This window comes from Pygoscelis adeliae, unplaced genomic scaffold (assembly GCF_000699105.1).
Source record: "Pygoscelis adeliae isolate BGI_AS28 unplaced genomic scaffold, ASM69910v1 Scaffold130, whole genome shotgun sequence".
Classification (NCBI taxonomy): domain Eukaryota; kingdom Metazoa; phylum Chordata; class Aves; order Sphenisciformes; family Spheniscidae; genus Pygoscelis; species Pygoscelis adeliae.
Window position 1 is genome coordinate 2,545,205 of NW_008824031.1, and position 13,877 is coordinate 2,559,081.

General features: G+C 37.8%; 1 protein-coding gene across 10 annotated transcripts in view; it reads right to left on the reverse strand.

Annotated features, from left to right (window-relative positions):
• MARK3 (MAP/microtubule affinity-regulating kinase 3) overlaps positions 1–13,877 on the reverse strand; it is a 56,209-nt gene that overhangs the window by 8,852 nt on the left and 33,480 nt on the right. For 4 of the 10 annotated variants that reach the window (XM_009327879.1, XM_009327842.1, XM_009327864.1 and 1 more), the window contains 4 exons: positions 9,019–9,122; positions 4,082–4,246; positions 3,098–3,355; positions 685–711 (listed from right to left, as the gene is read on the reverse strand). In XM_009327879.1, coding sequence (XP_009326154.1) covers positions 685–711; positions 3,098–3,355; positions 4,082–4,246; positions 9,019–9,122 — 554 coding nt within the window. The remainder of the gene's footprint in view (positions 1–684; positions 712–3,097; positions 3,356–4,081; positions 4,247–9,018; positions 9,123–13,877) is intronic. The other 6 variants (XM_009327900.1, XM_009327887.1, XM_009327850.1 and 3 more) reach the window with 5 other exon arrangements.

The following is a 13,877-nucleotide window of genomic DNA, read 5'->3' on the forward strand; positions in this document are numbered from 1 at the left end:
TCATTCCCAAATCGTAAAACTAAATTCAATCCTTTGGGCCTGAAATGTGAATCAGACTTCTGAGCTTTTCCCTTTTGTTAATAAATTTGCATAGACATTATACTTTGTTTACAACTGAAGTGCTCTATTTGCACTTCAGCAAATGCATCCCATTTTAAAAGAAATACACAGCCATTGCATCTTCATTCAATCTTCCATACAAAACTGTTAGATTCACTGTTCAGTTTGCTTTCTATTGTATCAACTGCAGACAACACTTCAAACTGATTTTTTTAATAAAGTATCATAAGACAAAGAGATAGAGAATGTAAATTTAGCATCACTTACCTTTATTTGCTTGTAACCTTATGTTTTGTTTATACTTTCATCATTGTTATCAAACACCTCATTCTTCAAACATAAGCATGCTAAGTGTATTAGTACAGAGAACAGAATTACTTTGGTACTACCAACTCTATCAAAGAAAGAAGAATTCACAAGGCATGCTTAGCATCTTGTTATACAGGTGCCACAGATTCTTAAGTATCATCATGAGTTAATAGATTTATTCTATGCTTTCCTCTCAAGAAAGAAAGTATTTAGTTCTCAGCAGAAAGTTTAGTTTTCAGAAAACCAAGGCTAGAAAGCCAAATCTGTTGTTAATTGCAGGAGCCACTTTTTTTTTTAAATATAAATAAATCCTACCTTTTGATAAACCTGAATGACATGTTTCTAAAAGAAATTAAGCCAAAATAATAATTAACAAAAAGTTTTGTACAAAATAAATTGAAAAAGCCATTTAGAGTGAAACATGCAAAAAGATCTCATTTAAAACGCACAACGAAATTACACTTCAATACATTCTGAGATTAGGCAGATGATTCAGGGTCTGAAGAGTCAAACTCTTAGCATTGCGACTTCCAAACTTAATTTTTCTGGGAAATATGCCACCAGTAGTTACTACGTATTAAAATACGTACTGGTGTCAAAACACTTTAAAACTCATGATCTGCAAGGTCACAGAAAAATGTTTTGATTTTCTTCATGTATTTCAAATAGAAAGCAAAAATCAGTAACTCTACTGTAATTAGATCTTGACTATCTTCAGAATTAGGTTTCTTCCTTCATAACATTAGGTCAGCCACGTTGTGCCAAAAACTGCCTTAAATATTTAGTTAATTTAATGGCAGAAGCTGTAACAATTGCCTGCACCAGAATGTAAGTAGTTCATAATCAAAAGGATTCTGATCCCCCCTAGAGAATGCTAGAATAAATTAACAGGTTTTAAGGTTTTTTTAATTTATTTAAAGAGAAGAAACATAACCGTGTCCTTTGATGGCACTATCCACCTCCTTAGTAGTTTGTACAGCACCTAGTATAACAGAGTCCCAACCGTAAGAGGTCCTCCAAGTGCAAACTTAACCATCTGCAACAGCGCTGTTGTGTTACAACTGCATGTTATTTAATCAAGTCCAGATGGAATTTAAACTACTGTTAAAAGTAGTGCAAAAAAAACTTCAAGAAAACCACACTGCACTGCACAAGTTGAAACTCAGAGGTAATGATAGAAGTTTGAATGCTGCCTAAACTGAGTGACACACAATGCTAAACAGTACGTTCCAGCAGCACAAGTGAAAAGCTTGCATGTTCACAGTTTGAGTGTCCATATTTGGAATGTCAGATGGAAAATTAAGTAAGGATATTACAAACAAAAGTACAGAAAGAAAGATGCGTCAAAAGGATGTCTTTGATTAAGACTTCACTTGTCAAAAAGCAGATGACTTAATTATTAAAAAAAAGTTCAGATTAATCTTTTATCTCTCTCAACAGAAAAAGAAAAAAACAAACAAACAGCGAAGTGTTAGCTGGCAGAGAGCTGAACAGGATAAAACATTTACCAAAGGCTAGGCTGTCATGTTTTTGTTTTTCACAGAAACAACTTCTACATTTTTAAAGAAATTCACTCTCTAAATTGAAATCAGCCAGTTGTGAAAAACTGGAGTTTGGCTTAGCATTATTTTGCAGGAATAGGAGACTATACAGAGGATGCTGAGAGGGAGGCATGTATAGTCAACAGAACAGACAGGGAGGAAGTGGCTTGGTGCTGATATAAACCTTAGTGATATAAACCTAAAACAAAAGCAAGCAGGCCAAGATCAGAATGATATATTCCAAAAAATTTTACCTGACAAGGAGGGTACAAAAGCATGGAGATTATCTTAAGGCAAAGATAAACAAACCCTCACTTCTGCAAACACAAGCTGTGGATATCAGAGTGGTCTGAGGTATGCGGTATGTGAACCAACAGGTTTTAAATATAGAAGGAAAATAGGTGGTTTTCAATTTTAGGGTTTGTAGGAACTAATTTAAATCATACAGGGATTTGAAACTAGAAGTCCAATTAGAATAAAACTGTTAGTGCAGGAACAACACCTGCTTAAGCTAGGCTTTGGCTAGACCAACACACCTTCACATCAAAACCAGAATCTGCACATGAACTAAAGGTCAAAATAGGAGTAAGTTTTTCAAGGTTTGACCAGACTCCTGCCTAGACTGAAACCACAGTACTGCCGTTATTTTAATATGACCTATGCTAGCACTACTGCCAAAAGAAGCTTTTGTCTCACGCCCCTACCCTTTCTCCTGTGATATTTCTATTCATGTGTTGCCAGCAAGGGTTTTCTGGAAATATTAATAGCCTAAGTGATTGAGAAACACAACCTGAGCTTCTAACGCTACATTAAATATCAAGACTGGGATCCTAGTTTATGCAGTCTACTGATAGACCATGCAGTCCGAGTGAGCAGCTTTTGAACTGAGCTGAAATGTTTCAGCTCTGCAGCATTTGTACCTCGGACATGAGGATGATGAGCACAGAAAAATCAGCACAGAGCAAGCTGTCTTACTTTTTATCCCTTTTGATTCAACTGCTAAAAACAAATGGCTTCTGTAACCAAAAAGAACTACAAAAAAATCATAAGCCAGTGCATTTTAAGTTGCAGAAATAGTTAAGCCATTAATCAGAGAATGTGGACAAAACAACCTAAGCAATGAACTACTAGGTATGTCTACTACCAGATAAAAAGCAAATGTTGCATTACCATTTTAAGAGGCTTACCTTCTTGTTAGTTTTGAAGTTAGTTTACTAAATAGATTAGTGGAACCCCTGGTTCGAGTCTGAGAGAGTGGTGTTGCTTCATGGGACAGACTGGGGGAGGCTGGCGGTCCGTTGTAGGTAGCAGTACGTCGCTCTCTGAGCTGGCCGTGGAAAGTGCTCCGACTAGCCGTTCCTCTGGGGAAACGAATACGATCAGGTGTGGTTGCACTGCTAATGCTGTGAGTTGAAGCAACAGGAGTTCTTTGATCGGGAATAGTGCTAGAGCAGAAAACAAAAAACAATGCTAGAACTTCTTTACAGAAGCACTACGGTTCTGCAGGAAACACAAAACACTACGTTCTACAGTAAAGCATAAGCAGACACTTTTATATAGGCCAGGGTTGGAAATATCAACATTATTACAGCACTGTATGGAATCAAAACTCGTAAGAAGTTAGGATTAAAAGGCTGCCGAAACAGAAACCTACATAGGCAGAAAAATGCAACAGGAGTATCCTGGAAAAGACCAGATAAACTAGGCATACAATGTTTCACTGAGAAGACTGATAAAGAGTAGATGAGTAAAGTTTCGTCCCAGGAAAGAGAAGCAATGGGTAACTTTAGTGTCTCTCCCTGCACATTCTATATATATATCTTTGAAAATCTTGCTAATTTGAAAGTATCCTACACAAAATTCTCTACAAGTGAACTGCTCCAAATAGTGAAGTCCCTCAGGATATACAGTTAAAGTCTCCCACAAACTTTGACAATAGGGAATGTCCAATACTCCTAACACTAGGAAAAAAATTAAGGTTCAATATTGCAGGATTATGTCACAGACAGCCTGACACACCACAAGACAAATGTAAACAAGACTAAAAAAAAATGAGGAAACACACATCTTGTGGGCAATATATACTAGAACAATCTAGGACTAAAATTCCACAGCACAAAGTTAAGAAGCAGTGGGTATAAGTTAGTTTCACAACGATTTCAGGTTCTTACATAGGCCTGAAGTTATCTGCGCCATTGTCTATTGGAGGCAACATCATCTTCGTGTGCACAGAGGCTGACATGGACATCGACTTCTGATGTCGCAGCCGAACACTGGAGAAGGATGTAGTACAAACTGAAGCAGGGCTAGCTGCGTAAGCGAACATTTCTGTCAGGCTGTGAGGGGGTTTGGGTTCAGGCAGAGGCAGAAAGAAGAGCATGATGGACCAACAACAAACTACTGCATAGAAAAAAAGCAAACTTTTCTTTCTATTAACTGATTTATCAAAGAACACGAACTCTAACAGTGCTCTTGTATGTAAACAGCAGTAACTACCCTACACTCCCCTTAAAAAGCATCCTTACTATAGCACTTGACATCTATGAAGTGATCATTCTCTTACCATTAGCATTAGTTTGCAGTGATACCCTCCTTGACGTACGGAACCTGAATAACTCAGTGTTGTGTGCCAAAGCACTAGTATAAAGCACTGATGTAATTTGTATTGGTCTTAACATTAGAAAAATGCATTAAAAAACCCACCAACTCCACTTTCCAAAAGACTGATGATAGCTCCATTGCAGTGAAATACATTGTTTTCAGAATGTATCCATGTTAAAAGAAATCAATGTAAGTTGGGCAAGCTGTCAAATCTTGATCTACATCTGGTAACTGGGGGACTTCACAGGCACAATCAAAACCAGCAATATCATGATCTTTAACAAGTCCAGAGAGGCCCAAACAAAAAGGCTACTATTAATCAACCTGTACATGTATGAGGCAATGAATAACGCTTGGTATTCTCTGAAGGAAGAGGTATGACTGTTGAAGGGCACCTCGTATTGCTTGGCCACAACTCTTAAACTCTCCAAATTACCATTCAGGCTTTGAAGGAGGGTCTACAGTGCCATCGTAGCAGAATGGCCAGTAAGCTGCCAGCTGTGTAATATGTTAAAGTAGGAGCATGAAATCTTTTTCTTTCTTTGGGCCAAAATACTCTTTGCAGCCTTCACGTTATCTAGTAATGATAAGGATGGGAGAAAACTGAGAGGCCACAAGACTTATAGGGCCTTTCAGGCTACAATGCCGTAAATCATTCATCTTAAGTTTGCTTTAGAAGTAAGGCAGTTGTAATTCAGAAGTATTGTTGGAGGTTAAGAAATCAGTAATTGCCAGTGACAGTTTCATGACACTGCATGTTCACTTCCAAGTTAGTTCATAGTTACACATACTGAAATTCAAGTCCTGTTATCTCATTCTGGTATGTCAGACTTTGGAGAGGAGAATGCTAGTCCAGCTACAAGTATCAGCTGACCCACTTCTTGGCTTAGCTCTCAAAGCACTAGTAGAAAACACCTCACAGCTTAGACATCAGAACTGCCGGCTAAAATGGTTAGCAAAATCTACTACTTTTTGTTTTGTTTTTAAACTTTTCAGATTCTAGAAAACTTCATCTGAGTCATGCATGCATCTCTTTACAATGCGGAATCCAGCAGGATGCCAACTACAACCACTACTACAACGAAGCCTGCAACACAGCCCAGCTTTTACATTACCCCAGGGTATTAAGAAATTGTAAGGAAATGAACATTCATCTCAAAAGCAATACCCCGAAGTCAAGTAATCCCCAAACAATTGGGCACTAGCCTCTCAAGCACTTCTAGCTCCTTTCCTCTCAATTAGTTGCAAAAGACAAAGGAGAAAGAATCTAGTTTAACAACATGTTAGACCCTGCCTCCAAAGGTGAGATAGCTAAAGGTGTCAATAAGGTACCAGAGCACGTATTAAAGCATTTATATTTCTTCCTCTGAAGCTTTGCTAGAAATCAGCTTGCTTGGATTACTAGCCTGAGAACACATAAACAGTGAGCTAACATTCACCAATTAGTGCCAGGGCTTATTAAAAATCCGAGGCTGTTGTAAATCATTTGTGTTACAAATGATTTAAAGCAATTGCCTGTCATTATGAAGAGTGTTTCATGAGTCCCCAAGTGCATTAATTAATGCTCAGGCTTTGGAGGAAAGCCAACAGAATCATCTCCAGCGGAATGCCTGTGTCAGCCACACAATGTGTTGAAGGAGGGATGTGAGACTTAAAAACCCTTTTCTTCTACCAGTCTGGCATGGGGTCTTCAAGACTACTTTCTCCAACATCAAGTCCAGTAGCTAACTACCGATTCTTCAAAGTTTCCATACCTTCAGAAATAGTGCCTTCTCAGAATTCAATGTGCAAGATAAAAACAGAACAGGCAACATTTTAACACTTTCTCTGCAGAAAGAAGAGAGACTTTAAATGTGCACAGCTTGCCTTTTAAGGCAAGTCTCCCAAGTCTTCACTGGGTCACAGTGAGTATCTGACTGGCTATGGAAAATCTAAAATCCAATCTGTAACAAATCATTTATAGTAATTATTGGTGGCAAATGTTAAAGGCAGGAGCAGACATTTCAAAAGCACAGAAAGCATTTTTAACAAAACTTTGGATTTATACAAAGCCCAGGTTCTACTTCAGATCTTGCTTCACAGAAGAAAAAACATTGCAAGTTTCTGAAGTTACTTTCTGCAAGTTGAGAGTACAGTAACATTAGAGATACTACAGAAACACCTGAAGGCAGGCAGAATTCATTCTGAAGAGCCAGTCCCATCAATAACCATGTTTATTTAGCCTGCATTAAAGATCCCTACATTTCATGTGACCAGTCAAGCCTTTGCCCAGTTACAGCAACAAAATATATTCAGATGTAAATTCTGAACTCTGTGCCAAATCTCAGTAATTCTGAAACTGTGCCAAAATGAACTGGCAGTTTAGTGTTGAAGCATTTCAGACAATGAGAAATCGAAAACTGTAAAACAATTAGCAATGCATTCTCATTATCTTTTCTTGTTTTAACCCCCTATAAAGAGTAATGAAAGTAGTAATAAAAAATACGCGATAAAAGCTATGAAGATTTTTTTTTTTCCTGACAATGAAAATATAAATGCTCAGACATTTCAAATGACCCAAACAGGGCTAAAGTTAGCAGGATAAGCAAGTGATGTTTGGATACCATATTGACAATAAAAGGTAAATTGCACAAGGATAACCAATTATGGATATAAAATAGAATTAATATAGTTGCCAAATACTACTCAGTGTTAACTTTGAGCTTAATGCCCATACGTGACAAAACAGAAAGACAGCAGTTTGCTAAGAAACTCAAAGCTGGTAAAAAAATAAACAACTTCAAAAGACAGCGCCTTAGAAGGATGAAGTTGCTCCTAAATTAAGGGGACATCTGAATCTCAAGCATTCCTAGTAAACAATATCTAGTAACTTTTGAAAATGTAATAAAGAAATTTAGACAAGATATTGCAAAGAGATTAAAGATGAACAAAAATGTTATTAAACCAAGAAATCAGGTAATCAAATCTGATCAAAACTGTTTTGGACAGAAAGATTAATTTTTCAAAGAGAGTTTGGAAAGGAAAAAAACTATTAACACATCAAATCAAAGAAAGGATGGTGATCTTTAATCTAAACAAACTTGGTAACATTAACAAGGACTAACCAATGAAGGCTGAGACTGACACACTAAGAGACAGTACCAAATAGCTGTGCTGTACTTCACAAGACAGTTGACTGCAGGCCCAGCTGGCCAGCTAGACTTTTGGCACTCTTCAAACTTATACTTGACTTTTTCCTTAATCACTTTCAGTTTGCAGAAAGCTAGGAGGAAGAGACAGGGTCAAAATCATGTTCTTTATCCCTAGGCTGCAGGGGTCAAACAAGGAACAGACAGACTTTCCATTTAACATCACAGCTTCGCCACTCTTCCTTATAAACTGCCGAAAGGAAGGGGAAAAATTCTGTGCAAAAAAAGGCACATCTTTCACCAACTTCAACATGAGCTAGAAGAAAAGTATTTTCTTCCCACCCTTTACAATATATCATAAAATTAGGAAGAAGTGGAGAAAATTGGGAAGAGCAGGAGAGAGGTACACATTCCTCCAAGCCTAAGCATTTTTATTAAGTACTAGCTATCTGGGCGCTCTCCTGGCAACGGTCAACTACTTAATTGTTACCAGCTTTCAAGACCAGTAAAATTCTGTGAAGAACAGTTGGTTGGAACTTAAAACACCTTAGCCAGCCAGGAAATTTGGTGGTATTCTTCAAAAGTGCTACCCTCTACCTCCCGTCTACATTCACTATTATATTTATTTTCTACAGCTCTCCTCAGTCTTTGGTACACAGGGAAGGAAGGGACTAGATGTGGCTATGGTGCTAACACATGAACCGGTTAACTCCAATTCCATTGCATCCTCCAGTCAGGCCTTCATTCAGTCAAGTAAGAGGAAACCTGTTATTTCTCTGACTGTTTTCACTGAGAATACCGAGATATCAGTGCTTCTCAAGATGAGTTCTGAAAACAGTGGGAAGCAATTAGACTACAAGGATATCACTAAGGAACGTTATTAGTCCAAGACAATGGCCTATCACTGTCTCATGTTTGCTGAGAAAAAAATTGACTTTCTCCCTGAGACTTTGTAGAAAAAAAACGGTATTCCAAATAATCCCAACAAAGTACAGTTTAGAGTGAAATGTAAAAAGAGAATGGCCCAAGAGAGATGGACTTTGTAGTCTGACACTGAACAAGCCTCTTCTGCAAGCATATGCTGTTTGGCCACAGGAGTTAACAACTGATTTAAGATGAAGGCTGTACAAATATGACATGTATTAAACCAGAAATTAGGATCTTCCTTTTTTCATTCCAAGTGTAAAGACTGTATGAATTAAGCGTAGGAAAAAAAACCCCAAACCCAACATACTTACAGGTGCTCCATAACCAAAGATCTGTACTCACCTTTCATTAAGAATTACACTAGAATATTACTGATTTTTAAATTAGGCATTACAATTTTTTGGAAATGTGAAGACAAGGGACATAACACCATAGGAAGACATTTCATATACCTGTTCTCCTTGCCATTTTGTATCACTGAATGCCTATCAGCAGTGGTTCTTTCACTACAAACATATGTGTTGCGCCGTGTCATTGCTCCGGGGGCAGTATTATTCTACAATTAAAAAACACAGGCTTGTTATTCCCCACAAAAGGCTTTTCTGGGGTTAAGTCTACATATAATTGAAGGCTGTTTTACTTCATGCTAGTTCTACACAGTTATAAAACTTACAATAATTAAATAAGTTAATATACAAACACCTTCCAGTATTTTTAAGGAATAATGCAAGCAGAAAAAATAATTCTAAGAGGTTGTTCTTGTATTTCATGTTGATGGCTCAAAATTAATATTGCTTAAATTTAATTACCAATGTTCTGAATTACAAATTATCAGCACATATAGCATTCATCTACATCTGGATAGCCTATGTCTTTACAGCCTATTTTGAAATACTTTACCACTTGCAGACTGTAGAATTTTCCTTTAAGTTAAAATCATACCCTTAAACAAGATAGGAAAAGCAAAGACTTAAGAAACAAATGTGGTAAAACTCAGTGGGAAGGTAAACATGGACTTTTAAATATTAAAATACTATAAAACACTGGACAAGTTTTAAAAACAGGGAAGAGTAAGTCAAAGAGACAAATTGCAGAGAATTTTAATAAGACATTTTTAAAAATATATATTTAAATACAAGCATAATACATTGAGGACAAGAGAACCAGGGGAACTTAAACTACAGACCTTACTTTAGAGGGGAGAAAAGAAATAGAATTACTTTGCCTCTGTCTTTACAGAGAAAGAGGGTGGAGATATGCCCAAGTTGGCGGTCAATTTTCCAGGAACGACTGAGAAGCTAGGTAATTCACAGATAACAGAATTATAAAAAGTTAGATGCAATTACTGTAGGAAAAGCATGGTGGTCCAGATAAACATGCACCCCCAGGTTGTAGAGGAAGAAAGAGCCGGCAAGCCTTGTATTTTTTCTCCCCACCCCAAGAACATAACACAGGAACTGCATATGGTTGGAAAGTGGAAAAAACCTTTAAAAATTTTCTTTAAAGAAAAGGATCACGGGGCAAAGCAGGAAGCAAAATAGGCTATTAACTTTAAACATCACTGCTGGGGAAAGTCTTGGAGGAAGCTAGCTTAAGGGAATGACTGGTCAGCACCTGGATAAGCACATGTTGAGTAAGGATGGCCACTAAGAATCAGGCAGGGGACTTCATGCTCAACTAACCTTTTGGAGTTCTTTGAAGAATTACTGCTATGATAGACAAGGGAAATTCAGCGGATTTTAAAAATAGCATTAAGAAAAGGTTTCACATAAATGGTCACAGTAGAGAATCATGGGAAGAAGGATAAAAAAAAGAAAGGAAAAACCAGTTCAAGCACAAAAGGAGAGGAGCCAAACCTTTTTTTGTTTCCAAACCTGAAATAAAACTGTTAAAGTGGAGTATTCTCAATAACCAGCAAAAACTCCTCCAGTGCCTTCAGGCAAAGTATTTGCTATACAGGGAGTCTCAAGCAATGCAATCCCTGAGCTGCAGGTTTAACAATGAAGCCATGTTGTCTGTTTAAAAGACTGCTGCCCTGTTATACATCTTTACGTGAACATACAAATAAAAATGAAAAAGTGAACTGCGCAACCTCCTGGTGTTAAAAAGTACAAAGAGTATAAGGAGTATTTTAGATTAGCAGAACTATTAATTAAATCATAAGATGCATGTAGTAGTCTCGAGGGTTTCCAAGTATTCTTCACTGGATATTCCTTAGGGATAGGCATGTGCCAAGCATCAGCAGAAGTCCCCCTGGCCCTTTCCTTGTACTGTATTCCTTACACATCCCTCCTCCTCAAATCTGTTTATTTAAAAAAAAAAATAAAATCGATTCTTCTACATTCCTCTGACATTTGCCATTGTGCAAACTCCCCTCTCCTTACTAAACTTGCTAGCGATGAAAGCTGTGCACCGAGAGTGAAGTTTTGTTTATATGTTCATGAGGCCACATTGTGCAAGACACTTTCTGGAGTCCTTGCAAACCAATAGTACATTAAGCTACTAAATATTAATATTTATACATAATTTTGTTCTGCAGTCCTAAACATATTAGAAAACGAAGTACCTAGAATAGCCGACAGTGTTTTTCTGGTGGAAAATATGCCCAATAATGGGTGGCTTCCTTCTTTCCACCTGCTCCCTTAAAACATTTGTCTCCCTTGAGAAGACACCACAAAACAGTAAAATGTACTGTGATGTCGCACATCTAGAAAGTCAAGACAGCAATCTCTGTGCTGGATCAAACTCTAAAGATTATGCATTTTCAGGTTTGGGAGTGGACAAGTTTTGGTATTCATATCTAAAACCAGAGGACTCTAAACATGCACCTTCCCAGCTCTTTTTCTGGAATACAAAGAGAAGGATGAGTATACTTTTTTTTTTTGTTTGGCTCACATGTCAGAGGTTGTGAGAGGAGATTTAAGCATTTCAAGCTTTCAAATTTCAGTTTTAGCAAGAAAACAGCCTTCGTATTGGGGCCTTTACACTTTTTAGTGTATGACCTCCTTTCACAATTCATCTAGGAAGCTCTTCAGCTATGACTTTTTTGTTCAGCCAATCTACAGACTATTAATCTCTGGACATGACTAAGTTGCACAGGTGCACAGCACAGGAAGCCTGAAACTGGTGCCAACAGCACCACGCTCCCCGATGGAATGACAGCCCCTAGGGGTTAGGGTTAGCTGCATAAATTCATCCTCAAACCATCATCTGCCTTCTTTGCAGGAGGTGTTGACACTGCAAAAGCATATTTTGAGACTTCTGAGCGCATGCACAAGGTCCAATCACAGCACAAAGGATGAACTTGTGGTACAGAGTCCTCCTCTTTTCCTAGAGTCTTGGGCCCACTGCTTAGGCAGGCTACTTTCACATTAAGAGACACCAAGGCGAGGACTGATGAAAAGCTTTCAAAGAATCTGGTTCTGACTTACAATAATGAACCAATCTATTTAATTAAGAGCACTAGTATGTTTTTTGGTCCTAAATGATTTTCCAAACATACCACCTATTCTCCTCTTCCAGTTTTCTTCAAGCTATATTAAGAACTCTGGGACAGCCTTATTACAAGCATTGAGGAAAAATTCAAAGCTGTGAGTAATAAACAAGGAGTTATTAGTTGCTGCTAACTATGCAACCCCTGTAGCAGGTTTTCGTTATTAATTTGGTATTTGCCCAATGAACCTGAAGATTTCTGATGTGCACTTGCTCAGCTTGCAGAACTGTTTAGTTTGCAGGAGTTTAAACGCTCTGTCAACTTCAGAAGTACAGCTTGGAGCCCCTTACTCCAACGCCCAGACTTGGCTATCTGCTATACAAGCACAACTCTTATCCTTAAGTGCATGCTTGTAAGCTTTATTTAATAAGAGCAGCACACAGCTGGCTAAGGGTCTCCAGCGAGGACCAGTTCTACTACTTTCGCTGTATCTGTCAAAGTAATTGTTTTTAAACAGAATTTTTCTGTATCTTCAGTGATTTTTCTCATCATATACTGATTTTAGGACTAAAGTGCTCAGTGAGAACACAAACTTTCTCCACCTCAAACTTTTTTCAACTTCAGGACAATACGGTAACTCCAGCATCCTTGTTTTCCCTTCTAGATACATCCCAATACTGTGAGAAATAAAACTCCTTGATCAGTTCCAGCAATTGTGTAAAAAGTCAGTGCTTGCCTTCATCCCCAACAGCCAGAAAGCAAGACTAATCTCTAGCGGGGGCGGGGCAGGGGGAAGGAAAAAAAAGAGCTTGCACAGTCTGACATGAAGAGCTATAAACAGAGACAATTTTAAACACCAATTAATTGAGTGACATCGTAAGTTTGATTCCATGTTCACCACCTTGTACCACTGCTTGTAAAGATCAGTTGCATCAAGTTGCACACTGAATCAGAAGAGAGAAGTATCCTATGAGCTGAAATTTTATTTCAGCTACAGTAGTACAAAATTTGAAATAAGACTACTGGAATAAATCCCCAGGATTTGGGAGTGGTGCAGCACAGCAGATCAAAATACTAAAGATACTGAATGTAAAATATGTTGTAACTGTGATGCAAAGCTCTTGAATAAGGCACTACATAATACTTAGTAAAGTCCAATGTAGGACAAAACTGATTTGATTATCCTACCATTTTGAGACTCAGTAGCTAAGAAACTGTCATGTAAGAAGAAACAAAATCTGAACGGTTTCTGGACTGATCAAAGACCAATAAGGGAAAGGGCAGTGGACCACAAAAATCAAAAAAAGGGTCCCCCAGAATCATGAGCTCTTGTTCACATTTATGAGTAACAGCTGCTGCAGTAGAAGACGTGTCTTTCCTAGGAATCTCTTTGACTGAAATCCTCCAGCCAAGTCACTATCAGCCACTGAGCCAACTGACAATACAGAGCCAATAAAGTAAAACAAATCTTATTTTACTTCTTTTACTTCAGATTGTCAAAAAGCTGTGAGCTCAGGAAATTCTGTTCTCATTTGTTGTAAGTAATGGTGATGAGTGTATGACCAAATATGACAGCTTTGTCATATTTTATTGGGATAAGTTTAAAAAAAAATCACTCCATTGCAAGTTGAATAAAGGACTGGGAAGTTACTTCTTCTGAAAAGAAGGAAGTTTTTCAATACAAAATCCCAAAGTTTTAGAAATTAAATGTTACAAGACTCAAGAGTTATTATATGAAAACAGATTTCCAACTCTGCCTCAGAGGGAGGCACCACAAATACACAAGTTAAAGCCAAACCGAACAAAGGATTTTCTTTCTTTCAGCTCACTGCCTACTGCTCAACCCTGTAAATTCACTAGTTATACACCTCAGAGTGG